This window comes from Sus scrofa, chromosome 15 (genome assembly GCF_000003025.6).
Source record: "Sus scrofa isolate TJ Tabasco breed Duroc chromosome 15, Sscrofa11.1, whole genome shotgun sequence".
Taxonomy (NCBI): Eukaryota; Metazoa; Chordata; class Mammalia; order Artiodactyla; family Suidae; genus Sus; species Sus scrofa.
In genome coordinates, this window is record NC_010457.5 from 45,543,854 (window position 1) to 45,564,361 (window position 20,508).

General features: G+C 47.9%; 1 protein-coding gene across 8 annotated transcripts in view; it reads right to left on the bottom strand.

The window, feature by feature from the left end:
* Window positions 2,926-20,508, bottom strand: part of IRF2 (interferon regulatory factor 2) — a 146,463-nt gene continuing 128,880 nt past the window's right edge. For 6 of the 8 annotated variants that reach the window (XM_021075622.1, XM_003359469.5, XM_003483614.4 and 3 more), the window contains 3 exons: window positions 13,519-13,683; window positions 5,799-5,845; window positions 2,926-4,265 (listed from right to left, as the gene is read on the bottom strand). In XM_021075622.1, the coding sequence (XP_020931281.1) occupies window positions 3,957-4,265; window positions 5,799-5,845; window positions 13,519-13,683 (521 nt within the window). In that variant the 3' untranslated portion in view covers window positions 2,926-3,956. The remainder of the gene's footprint in view (window positions 4,266-5,798; window positions 5,846-13,518; window positions 13,684-20,508) is intronic. The other 2 variants (XM_021075623.1, XM_005671703.3) reach the window with 1 other exon arrangement.

Below are 20,508 nucleotides of genomic sequence, written 5' to 3' on the forward strand. Positions count from 1 at the left end.
ACACACACACACACACACACCTGATGCCGTCACACACACTCACACACACACACACACACACCTGATGCTGTCAGAGAAGCCAGCTGCTCACATAGATGCCTACCCAGTGAAGCACGTGTCCCCAGCACTTCCTCTGCCTGACAATGAAGTCTGAGGCCGGAGTCCTTGAGATGCCCCATCCCATTTGTTCTTACTCATGCCAACCCTAGGCTTGGGCTAACTAGTTATTTTCCTACACTCTAGCAAGTAGCACTGAGAACCATAGAGCCTTTCTGAAATAATTCGAACAGGATTGTTTCTCATGGTCTTCTCGGCAGTGGATGATGGCCTTTAGTGCCTCAGCTCTGCATTTCCAACCCTCCATCTTCTCGAACCTGATGAGATTCTGTATGTCTGGTCGGAAGCAGGTGGAGTGGCGTCTGGCCCTGCAGAGTTGCTGAGAGGGGCAGGACGTGAGCTGGGGGTCCCTTAAAGGATTAAGGGAGCTGCCCTTAACCATTTGACCTCCAGGCCATGTGACGAGAGCCACCTTCTGTTGTCGGTCTCTCTCTCTCTTTTTTTTTTTTTTTCTTTTTAGGGCCGCACCTTCAGCATGTGGAGGTTCCCAGGCTAGGGGTCTAATCAGTGCTATAACCACCGGTCTACGCCAGAGCCACAGCAGCACCAGCTCTGAGCCACGTCTGCGAACTACACCACAGCTCATGGCAATGCCGGATCCTTAACCCACTGATCGAGGCCAGGTATTGAACCTGCAACCTCATGGTTCCTAGTCGGATTCGTTTCCCCTGCGCCTCAACGGGAACTCCTTTTTTTTTCTTTTTTCTAAATCGAGCTGTACCCACAGCATATGAAATTCCCAGGCTACGGATGAACTGGAGCTGCAGCTGTCAGCCTACACCACAGCCATAGCAATGCTGGATCCAAACCGAGTCTTTGAACTATACTGCAACTCCTGGCAACACTGGATCCTTAACCTGCTCAAAGAGGCCAGGGATCGAACCTGCATCCTCATGGATACTAGTCGGGTTCATAACCTGCTGAACCACAGTGGCAATTCCCTGGGGGTTTTTTTGTTGTTGTTTTTTTGTTTGTTTTTTTGGTTTTTTTTTGCTATTTCTTGGGCTGCTCCCGTGGCATATGGAGGTTCCCAGGCTAGGGGTCTAACTGGAGCTGTAGCCACCAGCCTACACCAGAGCCACAGTAACGCGGGATCCAAGCCGCGTCTGCAACCTACACCACAGTTCACAGCAACGCCGGATCATTAACCCACTGAGCAAGGGCAGGGACCGAACCCGCAACCTCTTGGTTCCTAGTCGGATTCATTAACCACTGCGCCACGACGGGAACTCCCTTTTGTTGTTTTTTTTTGGGGGGTTGGCTTTTTAGGGCCATACCCACAGCATATGGATATTCTCAGGCTAGGGGTCGAATCAGATCTGCAGCTGCTGGCCTATACCACAGCCACAGCTACACCAGATCCAAGCCTTGTCTGTGACCTACACCACAGCTCACGCCACTGAGCGAGTATCAGTGTGATACTAGTGAGGTTCTTTACCCCTGAGCTGCAACAGAACTCATGTTATGGTTTTTTAATTTGTCCTAAAATGGGATGACTAAATAGAAGGCTTTAGGGGCAAATTGCAAAGAACTAGACCTGCTGATTGAGGCCCAGGGAGAAGCCTAGGTCTTCAGCAGAGAGCACAGTGCCTTCCCTCCCAGAGGAGGCGAGGGAAATACAGTCAACAAGGCGCTCCTCCCGGGAGCACTGGCACCTCAACTTCAGCACCCTGGCCAGGAAAACACTTAGCTTAATTTTTGTTCAGGGCTGGAGAATTTTATGGCCACTAATTATATCTGCAACTACGCACAGGGAGAGGCCTGAAAATAGCCCTTTGTCCTTTCATTGAAGCAACCTCTGCAAATATTAACCTGGCCATTTCCTCCACAACCCCCCAGAGGTAGGAGTCTGACTTGGCAAACATTGAAGATGCAGGAGGGGTGAGTCCAAGGACTGTCTCAAGGTCAGGGACACACCTTGAAATGCTGAGGGGTGATGGGGCCTGGGGTTCTGGATGTTTCTCGCTCAAAAAGACATTCCTGAAGTTCTGAGGGCTAGGCTAGGGCTGACGGCCCGGGTCTTAGAAAGAAGATTGATTGAGAGGAGGAATACAACAAATATTTCCTGTTATTGAAAATGCCTTATCCATGAGACTGGCACCTGACATAAACATCGAATTTTAGTCAGATGTTTAAGAACAAGAAAAACACAGATGTGGATGGAATTTGCTGACAGGAGAGAGCAGTGGAAAAGGGGTAAAAAGACTCCCTCTTGGAGTTGCCCTTGTGGCTCAGCGGAAACGAATCTGACTGGCATCCAGGAGGACATGGGTTCGATCACTGGCCTCGATCAGTGGATTAAGGATCTGCCGTTGCCGTAAGCTGTGGTGTAGGTTGCAGACATGGCTCAGATCTCACGTTGCTGTGGCTGTGGTGTAGGCTGGCAGTTACAGCTCCGATTCGACCCTTAGCCTGGGAACCTCCATACGCAGAAGATTCAGCCCTAAAAAGACAAAAAAAAAAAAAAAAAAAAAAAAAAGACTCCCTCCATTGTCACAGCAGCTTTGGGCTTAGCTTGTGTCCTTGACTCTTACTACCTATGTGACCTTGAGTCAAGGCATCTTCCTTTTAGGTCTCCATTTCCTCCTGTGAACTGGAGAGACATCCCCACCCTGAGCACAACTCGATGAGTGAAGAAGTGAATTCATCATGCACATTCAGCACAGTGTCAGCTCAGGGGGGGAGCCCCCATCAAGTACCTCTAGGCTTGAAAGGGGGACAGTTACTGGTCACAAGAAAGGGCACTCTGCCAGTCCTATCCCACGATAGTGCTCAGGTACCCACAGACAAAGCCAGGCAAGATGCCCATTAAAAATTTAACTATATATCATATTCATTTATTATCAGTCCACAGGATAATTTGATTGCTACATGAGCTCATAAAAGCTTTTTCAACTTTACAAAATTAAAAAAAAAATGTGCCACAAGGATGTAATAACAATTGCCGATAAACAAGAAAAGGAATCTTAAAATTATAAATTTGCTGTAGAAAAGATAAAAAACAATTATATCTTCTTTAGAATTTTACCTTGAATAAAATATTCCCCTGTATAAAAAATAAAAAAGCTTGCTCTGGTTAGAATTAGAGTATTTTCGTCTTCAAATCTGGGAATTTGAATAATCTCTCCATGATAGTTTTTCTTTGTACCGCGTGGCATTCAAGCATAGCAGATTAGAAAGATTTTCTTTTTTCTTTTTTTTTTTTTTTTAAAGCAGTCTGAAAATGGGACATCTGCGGAGAAGTTCATTTTCTTCTCCTCCTCCTCAGGGATGTGGGACACAGCCTTTGAAGGGAGAAAAAAGGAGGAAGGAAATGGGAGGGGAGGGGAGGAGGGCAGGGAAGGGGGTGTTGACGGTGCTGTGAAACAGAGCAAGATCACAAGAAGGTCTGTCTGTAAGTGCTTTAAGATAAGGTGCAGAAGCAGACTGCAACGTCGCTAGTACTGCCCTATGTACATATTCACAAGAATAAAAAATTCTAGCTAGTTCACATTTTCTCATCCATTCTGAGGCATCCACGCCACCACGCTGGCCTTGACCGCAGGCAATGCAGCACCTCACTGCCCGTGTGGGTGTTGGTCCTATGACGTTCTTGAACTTGAGGGAGCAGCCCTGGGAGATCCAGCAGGCTCTAGAGATCACGCGTCTACCAAGGGGCTGGAGTCCTGAGTTCAAAAGAAGCTCCAGTACTGGAGTTGGACACAGCAATCAATGTTCTAATGTCAAGGCTTTTTCCCTTAAGATTTGTCTAAAACAGATGTCAGAGAGAAAAATAAAATACAAACAAACAATAAAACAAAGCCAAGAAATCCCAACAACCACCAGGGGAAGTCAAAGGCTTAACAGCTCTTGACGCGGGCCTGGGTGACGTCGGATGTCTTCTTGATGACACTGGCCCGGGTCTCCCGGTCCGGCCGACTGCTGCTGGGCGCCGGGGTCCCGGGGGCTGTGAGGGGGAGGTCTGGGAACGGGGGCCAGGAGCTGTTGTAAGGCACCGGACAGCTCTCCTCTTTGACAGTGACCTGGAGGTCGGGCTTGTTGGAAGTGACGAAGGTTGCCATGCTGGGCAGCAGGTAGGCGGTCCGCGTCCCCATGTTGCTGAGGTACTGCTTGCCTTCAATGTTCCTCTTCCGCCAGTGAGGTCGGCCCTTCCAAGGACAAGAATCAAGATACGTCTATTTGCCTGGCCTTCTCTGTATGGCTTTTTAAAAAAATGTACCATGGGTGTTCCCACTGCGGCTCAACGGAAATGAATCTGACTAGAACCCATGAGGACGCAGGTTCGATCCCTGGCCTCGCTCAGTGAGTTAAAGATCTGGCGTTGCCATGAGCTGTGGTCCAGGTCGCAGGTGCAGCTTGGATCCTTCGTTGCTGTGGCTGTGGTGTAAGGCTGGCGGCTGCGGCTCCAATTCGACCCCTAGCCTGGGAACCTCCACATGCCGCAAGGGCAGCCCTAAAAAAGACAACAAAGAAAAAGAGAAAAAGAAGCACCATGTTTCCCAGGTGTCGGTGCCTGAATTTCTCAAGGGGCGTGGACCAAAGAAACAGCTTAGCAACTGTCTCCAGGTCCCTGGACTGAAACCCTCCCCCAGCTCTGTACACCCCCGGCCATGGCCTCTTCCCTTTTTATCAAGGCCATCTGCCACCTCCCAGAAACCTAGCCAAGACTGTTCTATGAGGGCAGGAAACAAGGCAGCAACTTGGGTTTCTGGTTCCCTCTACTCTAGCTGCTCGGCCTCATCATTAGGGAGCTCAGAGCTGGACTACTGGTGTGTGTCACGGAGGATGGCTCCTCACAGCTGGCCTCCGACCTTGGAGTCAAGGTTTTCAGAGGGAGGGAATGCCCCCAGATTGCTTTCAAATGGCTTGGAGCTTAGGGCTTCAGCGTGCAGGCAAGTAGCTGGCCTTGAGGATGGCTTTGTTCAGAGAAGGAGCTGGAATACTGACCTTGAAGAAACAGGGTCCGGATATACATAGGTTCCTGCAACTACTGTCTTTTCAGAATTCCTGGCCTATACTTGAAAGTATTTAGTACATCGGGAAATCACTAATCCAAACAACCACTACTCAACTTCTCTCTCTCCCCTCCATTCCTCACAGGCAGACACAGAGCAGGCTTTGCAGGAATGCTTTCCATCACCATTATAGCCATTTCCTGCCCTTTTCCCAGCTGAGAGGAGGGAGATCAGAAGAGGAGACTCAGAATCCAGACCAACACACACCTGGCTTCTGGGCAGGATCACAGAGGGTGGGGACTCCAGGTATGTGGGGGTGGGGTGCTACTTTTGCTTAGCACTGCCTGATGTGAGCTTTGGCCACTTGGACCTTCTATTTCTGCTTGGGCCTCAGGATGTTTATGGTGGTAAGATTATCAACGTTTCCTGGCCTTTTCCTGCCATCCTCCAGCCTCCTTTCGCATGGTAACATTTTCGCTCCCATGCAGTCCCCTGAGTTTCATTTCATAATTTGAAATCCAAAAGCACTGTAAATCTTATGTTATATTTTACCACCACCACCACCAAAAAAAAACAAAAATCCCAAAGGGAAACTCTTGATCGAAAAGAAAAAAACCTAACTAGCAGCTAGGAACCCAAAGTGCTGGTTGAGAAGCCCCCCTGACTCCCCCCCAGGCACCCCCTCCCCCCAGCATCTGCTGGAGTCAGTGTGGTCGCCGTACTTACCTCTGAGCTCTCTTCATCACTGGGCACACTATCGGTAGTTTCGCTTTCTGTTCAGAGAGAAAAACACACAGGGCCATCATTCCTGCCCTCCACACCGTCTCGAGGCTCAGGCAGCATTTGAAAAACTAGATCAGCACTTCTTTCATGGACAGAGAAATGGGTCACTATACCCTTAACCTCTGTCCGCTTTGTCAGGGCAAATGCTGGCGCCTAGGAGATGCCGGGACAGCATTTTCTGTCTCTAACTTTTGGGCCTTTGGAGAAAAGTTTGAGGGTTGAGGGGTAGCTCATCTGCTCTGGGCCAGGCTACAGGCAGTCATGGCCTCTGCTCCCCAGGATGGGGTTTGGGCCCTGTGGTGAATCTGCCTCCGCCCCCCAGGCCCTAGGCTGGCCGGTCCTTACCGCCCCACACCACTCTCCTCTCCCAGGTAGCTCGTTTCAGTCCCAGCCCGGTCTTTGCAGATGAGCCACGCTCTCTGCTCAGGCCCCTCCTTTCCCTCTCTGCTGCTCCAGTCCTGGGACATCTGGATTTATAAAGTGGCATCCTCCTGCTGGGTTACTGTGGGTGGGCAGATTCCAGGGTGGCTCTGTGAGCCCCACCCACCGGGTTTACCTTCTGGGGTGTGGGTGGGGCTTGTGACTTGCTTTGTACCAACAGAACACGGCAGAGGTGATGGGATGCGTGTGGTTACTTTACATATAACTGAACCCAGTCTGACAAAGAGGCTAGTCCCCTTGCTGGCTTTGAGGAAGTAGGTGGCCATGGCGGAAAGGCTCCCAGGACAAACGACCACGGGCTGCTTCTAGCCAATAGCAGCAGCAAACTGAGGCCCTCAGCTTGACACCCTGCCAGGAACTATGTTCTGCCCCAAATCATGTGAGCCTGGGAGCACACCCTCCCGATAACATCCTCAGCTGAGACAGCAGCCATGGACCAGACCTTGACTGCTGCCCTGAGCAGAGGACCCAGCAAAGCCATGCCTTTCCCCTGACCCCTAGAAACTGGAGGATAATAAATGTGTGTTGTTTTAAGTCACTAAGCCTGTGGTTTATGGTCTAATTTGGTGACTATCCTGATTCAACCTGCCAGCTGTGAGAGACATGGAGCAAGTTACTTAACTTCATGGAGCCACAGTTTCCCTCATCTGTAAAATAGGAGTAGAAACACCTTCCAAAGAGGATTCTGTGACAAGTGAGCCAGAGAGTGTGTGAAGAGAGGCCTAGCACAAGGCCTGGCACAGCTCTCACCTAGCACACGTTACCACGCATTTGTCCTAAGCGCACCAGCCTCACTCAACACCAGATCTGCTGGACAAGCTAGGGTAACAGGATCATGGTTCATAGCAAGTGGTTCCACATCACCTGGACAAAGACTGTGAGTTTTTTTTTTTTTTTTTTAAGCAAAGAAAATTCCTTGATTTTTTTAAGGGAAAAAAAAATTAATTGTATTAAATAAAAAATTGATGGTGTGTGGATTTACAGCATTCATGGGAGAAATGAAAGCACAGCGGGTAGAATTTCCAAAATACACAGACCCTTAGAGATGCCTGAGTTGGGGTCATTCATTTTACACGTGAGGCCTGAAGGGAAACAGTAATACTGCACTTTTATGGGGTGTATGGGCCATGGGCCGGCACCTCTGTTTTGTTTGGTCGCTCGGGGGTCCCAGGTTGGGGAGCAGCTCCTACCGTCCCCCTGCTGTGCAGAGGAGCTGGTGTTTCTACCTCCTTCATCCCCCAAACCATATCTTGCCGGTGGCACAGCTGTGACCAGATGGCTTCCAGCTCAGATGGAGCCCTCTGGCCGCCTGGAGCACCAGCCACAGACCAGGCTCCCTGAGAAGTGAAGGCTAAGGACAAATGGACAGAGTAACAGATTCATTCCTCAAGCAAAGAAACCAAAAGTGATGGCGCGGGGCCCACCCTGGAGCCTCTGTGTACACTTTCAGCCACTTCCTCTGGTGACTTCACCCAGGCAAGAGGGACTGCTGAGGGCGGACCACCAGCATGGGGAAGACGGGCTGGCCACTCCTCGGGCTGAGCTGACCTCCAGAAGCATCCTCGGGGGTCCCACCTTGGCTGACAATGACCCTGATTATGAAGGCAAAGCAGCAACACCCAGCACCAGACATGTTTCCACGTAAAACCAAATTAAAAATAACAGCAAGGGGAAATGCCCCTCCTTGCCTAACCTTCACACTAGCTCAGGCCCCCGAGGGGGCAGGAATCAGCGCAGCCACTCCTAAGGAAAATGCGGAACAGAGATGTTGAGAAATCAGCCAAAGTCTGGACTGAGTCAGCACAGAGGAGGGAAAACAAAGCAGCCTTTGGCTTCCAGGGCCCTGGGCTCTGAAGCTGTCCCGCAGCTCATGCTTCTGATGAAACTTCAAGATCCCCTTTCCATTTTCATGGTTGGAGCTCTTTTTGTGCTCAGAGGCCAAGGTTTCTCTTCCTTTCCTGTCTGTCTAGGCCCCCCCTCTCCTAATCACCCTCCATCAATACCACTGTTTTCTGTTCCCCTCCGCTGAAAATAAAAACACAGTGCCACTAGGCTTGCTCTGGAGGCTGGAAATAGGGAAAATGAGCAGGTGAGACCAAGGTTCTGGGATTCCACTGCAGCCCAAGTTACGGTTGCAGGAGAGGTTGGAAGGCAGACCCTGGGGAAGACTCCTTGTTAAGACCTTGCCTGGACCTTGAACGTGATCAGAATGTTAATTGCCCGTAAGGACCTGGTTTTGAACTTCTGGGTGACAGTCAGAGAGAGAAACACGCATGCTCTGAACTCCTGTTTTCGGCTGACGCGAATGTTTGCATCGTTTCTAAAGGAAGATCAACTGCTTCTAAAGGACTTTTGATAACTCTTCGTATAGCAAATTGATCCAGCCTAAGGACCTCAAATCCTTCTCTCTAGAATAAGAGCGATGCTCACGGCCTCCCCTGAATCACTGGTTCAAAGTGCTTTGTCGGGGCACTCATGCCCAGTTTCCTGTTTTCTTTTTACCATGGTCATTTTCAGGATTTTTTTTTTTTTGTCACACCCAAGACATGCAGAAGTTCCTAGGCCAGGAATCTAACCCAAGCCATAGCAGTAACAACACTGCTTATCCTTAACTGCCACCAGGAACTCGAATTGAGATCCCTTATAGGACAAATGAGTTCATGGCAGCTGCCGCTTCCAGATCACCGTCACTGCCGACACAGCAGCATGAGGTTGTTTCCATTTTTCCTTTTGATTAGTGTGGACTGGATTTTGTATTTGGAATAAGAAAAAAAAAAAAAAAAAAAAAAAAAGGGGAGTTGCTTCCCGAGCAGGTCTGAATAAGTTGCAAGTGTTTCCAGAGTGATAACAGGTACCTGAGTTTAGGTTTATCCTTCTGGTCTCAGTTTCCCCAAAAGCAAGTAGGGTGAAAGAGAAGGGAATGTTGGATCAGATGATGGCAAAGATGCTTCTTTCAGAGCCGAGGTTTGGTTTACTTTATTTATTTATTTATCTTTTTGTCTTTTTAGGGCTGTACCTGGAGCATATGGAGGTTCGCGTAGGCTAGGGGTCCAATCAGAGCTGAAGCCACTGGCCTATGCCAGAGCCACAGCAAAGTGGGATCCGAGCTGCGTCTGCAACCTACACCACAGCTCACGGCAACGCTGGATCCTTAACCCACTGAGTGAGGCCAGGGATTGAACCCGAGTCCTCATGGATGTTAGTTGGGTTCGCTAACTGCTGAGCCACGACGGGAACTCCAGCAAGAATCCTCTTAATCTTAAAGCACTTTTATTTTTGCCCCACTTGACAAAACGCAACCTTGCTATGGTTTCTGGAAGGACCCAAAATCTTTCTGCTGCTTGCTGGTCAGTAGGAAATGTCCCTTCTCTCGGTTATCACCAATCAGTCCTCTGTCTTAGGCTTTCTTCTCCATCCTCTCATCCGACCTTCCCCAAAAGACGACCACGGCTTTCTTTTTATAAAACCACCAACATCCTAATAAAATCCTGGTGCCACACATGGGGCAAGAGGCCACTTTGGGGAAGATCTTTAACGGTAAAATGACTCTCTCTAGAGTGTCCCATGGTTGGGCTTTGGGACATCCCTCCCCAGGATAAAAGTTTATGAATCCAATTAGAATTCGGTATTGTCTTAAAAATAATCCAATGCAAGTCCATTCACTAAAAGAAGCTGTCCCTTTTCTTGCTCGCTGTAATATTTAGACCATGGAGAAGACAGACCTGCAACAATGAGTGTGGTTTTTGTAATACTACTGGGATTATATTTCAATGCTCAGTAGGGAGAAAAAAATAGCCAACAACGCCTCCAGTTTCCTAAACAAGGGAATGAAAGTGGTTGGAGGAGGCTGAAATTCAGCTGAATAGTCCAAACAAAGGAACCCTGTCATGAAAGACAGGCATATAGCCTATTCTCTTGGGGAGCATCAAACTTGAAAGAGAATATGACCCAAAAAGCTGCCTTTCCTAGTAGCAAGCTGTGAGATCCCCAACTGGAAAATTTTAGTTGCCCATGGTCAGTAACAGATATGTTTCTTATTCGCTTAGCTTTTTTCGGGCCACACCTGTGGTATATGGAAGTTCCCGGGCTAGGGGTCAAATTGGAGCTGTAGCTCCTGGCCATAGCCACAGCAACACTAGATCTGAGCCACATCTGTGGCTTACACCACAGCTCACAGCAAGGCAGATCCTTAACCCACTGAGCGAGGTCAGGGATCAAACCCTCATCCTCATGGATACTAGCTGGACTGGTTACCGCTGAGCCATGATGGGAACTCTCAGACACATCTCTTTTGTGCCTGTAGGTTCCAGAAAAGTAGCAGTGATGGCTTATCTGGGCTCCATCCAATAAGCCCCCCTCCAAAGGGTTCTGGAGAATTCAGACAATGAAAACAACAGAAAGAACTAAAGGCCAGGCTGAAACACCAGGCTCCAACCAACACCACCACGCCCCTGCTGTCTCCCCGCAACCCCACCAGCCTGGCACTAAAATCCTGCCTTTCAAATCTTGCAAATGTCCTGAAAAGGGTAATGAAATTTTCGTTTCTCTCTGCATGAATCAGCTGTTCTGGGGATTCTTCTGCTAGAGCAAAATGCCACTACTGGCAGAAGAGCAAGAAGAGGCCTTTCCAGAATCCCCAAGAAGACATCAGAAAAGTCTTACTCAACAGATAAATAGAAAAGCTAAAGCTCCAACCCCTTAAAAAAAAAAAAAAAAAAAAAACCCAAAACACATGGGAGGTAATAATGCCTGCCGTAGCATAATATAGAACAAAGTCATACATTTTCAGCCACAGTCAGGGAAACATAAGCAAAGGAGCTTCACGTTTCAAGTTTCAGTTATCTCCACGGTAAAATTAGGGCATAAACATTCTGCTCTGCCTCCTTCGGTTGGCCCTTGAGATCCTGGGTCGGGCGGCTGTGAATGGCCGGGCCCCACATGGCTTTGTAGGGCAGCCCCACACTGGGAAGCTAAGAACTCAGCATCAGCTCTGTGAGGGTCTAACTGTGCTGTAGGTGGTTCCGTCCTGGACACTCGGCTTCATCCCATCGGCCTTGGATTCCTAATTTTTTTCGGGCCACACTCTCCACATATGGAAGTTTCCAGGCTAGTGGTCGAATTGGAGCTGCAGCTGCCAGCCTACATCACAGCCACAGCAACGCCCGATCCTTTACCCACTGAGCGAGGCCAGGGGTCGAACCCCCATCCTCATGGATATTAGTTGGCTTCTTAACTCACTGAGCCACAACAGAAGCTCTGAATTCCTAATTTTTAAAGAGAGAATAATGACAGGACCCAAGCAGACAGGGTTATTCTCATGCTAGTTCAATAAGCCAATCGATTCCAAGCACTCAGCACAGCTCACAGGGCACAGCAAACACATGGCAAATAGCAATTATTATTACGGGGACTGGCAGAGACCAAAGAGGAACGGGCACATGCAGGAGTTCAAAATATGCCTGACGAATCCACGACTGATGACAAGCTTATCCTGTCTGACAGATTATGGGTTTCTCGTGGCCAAGGCTGGCTCACGCTTTGCTTTTAAGTTCCCAACACAAAGGAAGGCTAGGACCTTGAGGACCTCTGTGAAGCGAAAAGTGCCAGTCACCAACGAACACACACTGGATGAATCGGCTCCTATGAGGTATCTAGAGCAGCCAGGTTCATAGGGACAGAAAGTACAAGGGTGGTTGCCGAGGGGCTGGGGGGAGGCGGAGGGGGAGTTATTATTTAACAGACACAGAGTTTCAGTTTTGCTTTTAAGTTTTGCAAGATGACAACTTGCTGGAAGTGGACGGTGGTGACGGTTTCGAGACTAGGTTAAGGCCCGTAATGCCGCAAAAAGGTACCCTTAAAAATGGCTAAAATGGTAAATGGTAGGTTATGGGCATTTTAACACAATTTTAAAAAGTAAATTTTTTTTTTTTTTTTTTTTAAGAAAGAGTTCAGGAAATATGAGGTTAACTTAGGGGCTGATAACTCACAAACAACTCGTCACTTGACTCAACCTAATTCTAATGCTGACTCTGTGCCTGTCACCGGGGTGGCTGCCCGACTGAAGGACGCGCTATTTGGCAGCACAGAAAGGACGCTGGAAAGAACTCCCGAACCGCCTATTAGAACTGACTGTAGTTACCCAGGAGAGGGCCTCTGCTTTTTATTTTTAATATCTGCAAGCAACAGTGCTGACTCAGAACGTGTATTTCATAATTACAATTGAGTCCCACAAAGTTCAGTGGAGATCATCAGAAAGCTTGGAGAAGAAGATATGATGTTGGTGGGAAAAAGGAGCCATCACTTTAGCCTGTAAGGATGGAAAAGCCAACTGAATCTGGCCCTAATCCTGTGACCGCTGGGGCCAAAGTCTGCAATTCTACAGAGTTGAATTCCCTGGGGGAACAGAAATGGGCTCAGTCGTCTGGCCCCATTAGAAGTGGTACTAAATCATTATATCGAAAAAGAAGCAGGAAACATGTGGAAATGCCCAGTAAACTTGGCCGAACAACAGAATGGAACTTGGGGTCTGAAGGTGTAGTTCGAGTCCTGACCCAAACACTTACTGGCTGTGTGGCCGGGAGCAAGTCTCTTCACTTCTGATGAAGGACTCGGAAGAGGTGGTCCCTAAGGCCCTATCCAGCTTGGTCAAACTCAGATTCCATGAACAACACCCTCTGGAATTTCTGATAACTTCTGCAAATAAAATAAGACTCAGACGAACTACTTCCCCAAAGAAATCTCACTGTTAGTTATGCATGAACATGTTACGGGTGATCAAGTAAAATGCTGTGACCATGTCTTCCATCTGAGAGTAAAAACCCAGGAAGATGTTGATTGAGAACATTATAGCAAGAACAATTCTAGCCAGGAGTTCCCATTGTGGCTCAGCAGTAACAAACCCAACTAGTATCCATGAGGAGGAAGGTTGGATCCCTGGCCTCGCTCAGTGGGTTAAGGATCTGGCATTGCTGTGACTGTGAGGCAGGCCAGCAGCTGCAGCTCCGATTCGACCCCTAGCCTGGATCTTCCATGTGCTGTGGGTGTGGCCCCCCAAAGACACACACGCACAAAAGAACAATTCCAGCCAGAATAAGCCTGGCTGGACAATTCCAGACAGAGGAGAGGTTCTCTGGTGCGTTGGGGCAATGGGTGACTTTAGACTAAAGGGCCCGCCCTCCCTTGCATCTTCCTGGGTCCCAGAGCTCCCGTCCCACCCCCTTACCTGCGTAGGAAGACACGGGGGAGATCTGCAGGGGGTAGAGCTCACTCATGCTGACCGGCTGCTCATCGCTCTCGGTGGTCACCTCCACGACTTGGCAGATGTCTGGTGGGTTAGTGACAATCTCTTGATCCTCAATGGTGCTGTCCAGATGTGACTGTCCTACAACTTCAAAGAAAAGACAGTGATCATGCACCAGTGTCACCTGTCCTCACCAGCCCAGCACACACTCTCAAGGAAGACAACCTTCCCCCAGAGAGAGACCAAGAACAAGGAGTCAGAGTTCTGATCACCAAACATCGTCTGCCATGAAAGAAGAACAAGCCTTCGCTTTGGTTTAATGTCCCCAGAGAAGCAGCTTGCCAATAACCTGCCTCCCCAGGGCTATTTCCAGTGTGCCTGGCAATGGTGCTTACATGTGGCTACGTCCCAAACTTAACCTGGCCACAGCCAAGAATGTAGGATCAGACGCTGTAGGCAGACTTAGCTCCAGGGCCAGCGAGATAAAAGTGCTTTGAACCTGTCCCCTTCTAGTCTCTCTTCTTGTTCTAAATAAAGGTACTGTGCTATTTTCTGGGTCTTGGGGTTGAAAGAGACATCATCGAACTTTCATTAGGACCTCCAAATCCACCCCATTGTGTCATTTCTAGCTGTGGAGTGCTCTGTGCATACCCCCAAGCACCCTTCCTACTCTGCAGGCACGGATGCAATATCAGAACAGCGGAAAAGAATGGTTTCCCAATTCTAACACACCTTAGTAACATCGACTCTTTAAAACACTGATAAGATGAATTCTGAACACCCTGGCTCTGAACTCTGCCCCAACTTTTTAAAAAACGAAATTCTTCAGTTTGAAATCATTGTAGATTCACATGCAGTTGTAAGAAGTAATACAGGGATCCGGCGTGCCCTCTACCCATTCGCCCTCCATCGGTAACATCTGGCCAAACTATGGTAAACATCAGGATAGGGACACTGATAATCTACCCAGCTTGTTCAGATTCATTCCATTTCACTTATACTCCTGTGTGTGTGTGTGTGTGTGTACCTACTTCTGCACAATTTTATCACACATGTGGTTTCATGTTCCCACCACCACAGCCAAGACACTCAACAGTCCCATCATCACAAGCATCTCCTTTAAACCGTACCCACCTTCCCTCGGTCTCCTCCCTTGTCTTGAACTCCTGACATCCACTCATCTGCTTCCCATTTGTATAATTTTTGTCATTTCAAGGATGCTTCATAAATGGATTCACATTCCGAGACGGGCTGTATTCACTGAGCCTTACTCCCTAGAGATTCATCCAAGTTGTTGTGTGTATCAATCAATGGTCAACCCGTTTACACTGTTGAGTAAATATTCCGTGGCATGGATGTACCACAGCCTGTTTTGAATCAACTACTTCTGGGTTGTTTCCATTCTCTGGCTATTACAAATAAGGCTGCTATGAACATTTGTGAACAGGTTTTATATGAGCATATATTTCCATTTCTCTGGGGCAAATGCCCAAGAGTGCAAAGGCTAGATCACATGGTTATTATATATTTAGTTTTACAAGAAATTGCCAAACTCGTGTCCAGAGTGGCTATACCATTTTATGGTCCCACCACCCATGTATGGATGATCTAATTTATGCACATTTTCGCCAGCTTTTGGTGTCGTTACTATTTTTTGACTTTAGTGTGGAATGCTACCTCACTGTGGTTTTACTTTGAATGACCCCATGCCCTGCCCTACTTTCAAACAGAGCTAACCTTCTACTTCTATTGGCAATTGACTAGATAGAATATCCCTGAAAACTGGCACTAATGAACATAGGGGAACAGTGATGTTTTCCCAAAGGCCTCTGTCAAAGCACTCTGCCTTCATAGTCAATGTTCTACTCTGTAACGTTTCTTTTTCTTTTTCTCTTTTTTTTCCCCTGCTTTTTAGGGCCGCACCCACAGCATGTGGAAGTTCCCAGGCTAGGGGTTGAACTGGAGCTACAGCTGCCGGCCTACCCCACAGCCACAGCAATGTGGGACCCAAGCCGCATCTGCAACCTACACCACACCTCACGGCAATGCTTGATCCTTAACCCATTGAGCAAGGCCAGGGAGCGAACTGGCAACCTCATGGTTCCTAGTCGGGTTTGTGAACCACCGAGCCAGGAAGGGAACTCCATATTGTTAACATTTCAACCCATGAACACACCATTATCCTGTTATAAATGAAGACAACCTGACACAGAGAAGTGGGGTGCCATGTCCAGAGACACACAGCCTGGAATACAGGCAGTGCTCTGAGTCCCTGCCACTTTCTCAGCCACCTGTAAAATGTTTTGGTTCGGCAGGAAGGAGGCCACATTCCAGTCTCCTCAAGAAGTTATTTAGCACCATGGGCGAGTTCCTGTTTTCACTGTTCGAGATATTTTGATTGCTCAAGTATTTCTGTTTATACATGGGTTTCTGTTTTCATTGCTGTGAGGCAGTGTGATGAAATGACTAGCAGAACTTAGGGAGACTATTACTTCATTTTTCTCTTTTTTTGGCTGCACCCATGGCGTGCGTGCACAAGGTCCTGGGCCAGAGCTTGAACCCACACTGCAGCAGCAACCTGAGCCACAGCAGTGACAAGGCCGTACTCTTAACCACGAGGCCACCAGGGAACTCCTATGTTACCTGACTTCTACTCAGGGAAGGTTTTAGAAGGGAGTGAGAATTCATGGCTTTTCTAACAAAGAAATAGAAAGGCACCAAAGATGCTGGGAAAGCAGATTTGAGGACGTGATCGAAAGAATCCACAGACCACAGTACACAGAATAAAACTGGACGCCATTTAGGAGGGGTTAAAATTAAAGAAAAGGAAGGCAGGCTAAATATGGCAGGCAGACTCCCAAATTCTTATTTTATCCTTTGGACTCTGCTCCTGAAGCCTGAGAGCATCAATTATGAAGTTCCCTGGCCAAGGTCTGAGCGTGACACTGACCTCTCTCCCGTTCCTTCTGCCTCTTCTCTCAAGTTAAATAAAACGGCAGGAAAACGAGCTATGTCCCATCCTTTCCCAAGTCCTAAGAAGCAGTTGATGGGTGGGGACAGAAACCACATACCTGGCTCAGCCCACGTGTTTGACAAGGGGGTGGGTACCATCAATACCCTGAACACTAAGGCAAGTAAAACTTACATCAATCTGATTGAAATCAAAACTACTTTAACTTCTACTACTCCAAAATTCACTCCTCTCTTGCACTGTCTTCCAAGTGGAGGGGCAGTGAGCTAACTGGAAGGATAAACAATGGCAGCCGTTCAAGCATTTCTCTAATTATATCTCTTTGTTCTGATCAGGAATTCTCTTCCTCAGTGTCCTCCTCCATGAGGCCCACCTCAGTCATTCAATTATCAGAGGGTTGTTTTTTTTTTTTTTTTTTTTGCCTCTTTTTCTTCTGTTTTGTTTTTTTCCTGTTATTTTTGTTTTGCTTTTTACAGCTACCCCTGCAGTATATGGAAGTTTCCAAAGGCTAGGGGTGGAATTGGAGCTGCAGCTGCCAGCCTACACCACAGCCACAGCAACACCAGATCTGAGCCACATCTGTGACCTATATGATAGCTCACAGCAACTGTGGATCCTTAATCCACTGAGCGAGGCCAGGGACTGAACCCCAAACATTTTCTTATGGACACCACGGAGCCACAGAGGTTTCTTGAGCATCTTCTTTGTATAAGGCATTGCTGGTACTAAGTAGAGCACAGAAAGCATCGTCTAGTCCAGCATCTGGTTTGTGAGAAGGCCAGTAGCTGGATGCAGCATTAACGATGGGGAGAAAAAGTTGAGGACAGTAGTGCAAAGGAAAAGAAGGGGTCGGGAGGAGGGCACACGATGAAATTTGAGGAAGTGGAGTATTTCTTTCCACTTCAAGGAAGTCAAAGGCTTCAATGAGGCCATAACACAGGGGGTGGAAGGGGAGCATGACTGGCAGGCAGGAGTCAGATCGTCTCTGCTTTGGGAGAGCCTTTTTCTGACCACCCCAGAACCCCAGAACAGACTCCCTCCTCCTTCCTGCAGGTGTTTCACTTGCTGTCCCCATGGCTCAGCTGAAATGACAATGAGACACAACCTTGACTTTCCACCTCACATGGCCAGTTAATTCTAGGTATCTTTATTTAACTGTGTATTTGGACATGTCATTTCCCAGCCACAGTATGGCTCCCATGAGAGTTCAGAACCTGCGTTCGGAGTTCCCGTCGTGGCGCAGTGGTTAACAAATCCGGCTAGGAACCATGAGGTTGCAGGTTCGATCCCTGGCCTCGTTCAGTGGGTTGAGGATCCCGGCGTTGCCTTGAGCTGTGGTGTAGGTCGCAGACACGGCTCAGATCTGGTATTGCTGTGGCTGTGGCTGTAGCTCCGATTAGACCCCTAGCCTGGGAACCTCCATATGCCATGGGTACAGCCCTAGAATAGAAAAAAAAAAAAAAAAAAAAAAGAAGAAGAAGAACCTGTGTTAGAGCTTTTTGTCTTGAATCCCAGCTCTTGCTCATGGCTCGTGCCACAGAGTAGCTCATTGAATAGCTGATGAATAAAGAGATGAATAAACAGAGCAAGTTTCCCAGACTGGAGCCTGAGGCCTTCAGGTGTTCAGGCCCACTTGCAAATACCCCATGTAATGTCGAATGTTTCCTAGAAAATTTCAAGACTCCTGGCAAGTGGGTTTTTTAAAACCTAGATGAAATGCTAAAGACATAGCAGGCCATAGATGCCAGGGGCTGCAGGGAGGGAGAGAAAATGTTTGGGGTGAGGAAAACATCCTATGTCTTAAATATAGTGGTGGTTACACACTGAGGATGTCTGTCAAAGTTCATCAGCCTGAATGCCGGAAGGGGGTTCATTTCACTGTACTTCACTTCATATATATCCCTTAAGGCAAAAAAGTAGATAAGCACCTGTATTCAAATTTTAAGTGTGTCCTGATTGCCAGTGACCAGGATAGAAAAACAAGGATTTGTTTTCTGGACCACATCTGGATACGGGTTAATATAATACATTGCCGCAAAGGCCAGACATCACCCAAGAAGTGGGTGGCTTCGTGCCTGGGACACGGACGACCACTGCTCTCCATATGAATGTGATTGAGAGCACTCCAGAAACTCCCCAAGTCACAAGTCTCAAGACCAAGAGAAAATCAGGGAAATCCCAATATCAGAGATGCTCTCTGGATGTGCTTTATGCACCAACCCTACTCAGTCAGTCCCTCTCTTCTCTCTCCTCTCCCTCCATCTGTAGAGACCGATGTGAACTGATTTCCCAGAAAGCATCAAACTTTGCTCCAAGGGACAACACAGACAGTGCCGCTTATTCCTGATGATGGACAGGTTACAAGAATAGCAGACTTAGCAATCTGCGAGGGCAAGTAAGGTTGGAAGTGGGAGCCCCCTAAGTGGTAGAGAAGACTGACTGACCAATCATAGCAAAACATAACTTTTCTTGAACACTGAACTTTGTCTTTCCTACGCTGACCTCGTCACCTGCCGGACCTTAAAATTATCACCCCCATTTCAGACAGGAGGAAAAGGACCATGGAGAGTTAAATAACTAACAAAGAGTTCAATGACAAAGTCAAGGTCAGACAGCCAGCAAATGGCAGAATCGAGATTCAAATTCAGCGTTCCCTCCCTAGTGGTCTCCGGTACCATCTTCCTGAAAGGGAAGTTCAAACTAAGCTACCCTGGGCTTTCTAAGCACCTCTTAGGATAAAAACTTCCAAATCTCACCTTAATAAGACACTGGGCTCATAACCAACACTGAAATTGCCTTTCAACAGTTCTGTACGGGGTGCCAAGGAAATTCTCGAATGGTTAGAGGGGCTAGAAATCCACTAAGCCTCCCCAGCTTACCAAGGTCAGCACATCAGGAAAAGAGTCACCCGCAGGAATGTAATTTTATCTGGACTTCGTTGCTGAGACTTACAACAATATTATTCATGGCTGGTTATGGATGAACCGGTTTGATTCCTTAAAAGGTCATTCATACTTTATGAACAAGTGTTGACTTAATGCCGAGCTCCACGTGAGAAGGCAGTTGCTTCCATGCCTCAGAGAAAGAAAGCCCTTAAAGGCAGACTACGGGGAACCAGAAAGTTCTTTGAAGGTGGGTTGGTGCTACCACTTCGCAGCTTGAAAAAGCTAAAACATGGGGAGGTCAAGTGAACTGCCAAGGTCACTCAGGCAGCTGCAGGGTCAAGTTTAAAGCCTTTTGGCAGGACATGTAAAAGCAGGCCTTCCCAGAGTATCCGTCATGGCGCAGTGGTTAATGAATCCGACTAGGAATGAGGTTGTGGGTTCGATCTCTGGCCTTGCTCAGTGGGTTGAGGATCCGGCATTGCCGTGAGCTGTGGCGTATGTTGTGGACGCGGCTCAGATCCTGTGTTGCTGTGGCTCTGGGTGTAGGCTGGTGGCTACAGTTCCAATTAGACCCCTAGCCTGGGAATCTCCATATGCCACAGAAGTGGCCCTAGAAAAGGCAAAAAGAAAAAAAAAAAAAAAAAAAAAGCAGGCCATATGCACACTACCATGGAGAGAAATGTCTTCTTGACCTCATCTGAAAGTTGGAGAATTTAAGCTGTTCATACCAGCCCTGATGACGTAGCACAGATGGCGGCTACTTCTTTTCCTCAAATATATTTTAATATGATTTTGATAATATCATAATCATAACATTATCATACCACCTGATAACCACACAGTGATTTTTCCATTACACTCATTTGATCCTCACGACAACCCTGGGAGGTAAGACAGGATCAGCTTTATCATTTCCTTTTTTTTTTTTTAGGGCGGCATCTAGGGTATATGGAGGTTCCCAGGCTGGGGGTCGAATCGGAGCTACAGCTGCTGGCCTACACCACCGCCAAAGCCACAGCAACACCAGATTCGAGCAGCATCTGTGACCCATGCCACAGCTCACAGCAATGCCAGATCCTTAACCCACTGAGTGAGGCCAGGGATCGAACCTGCATC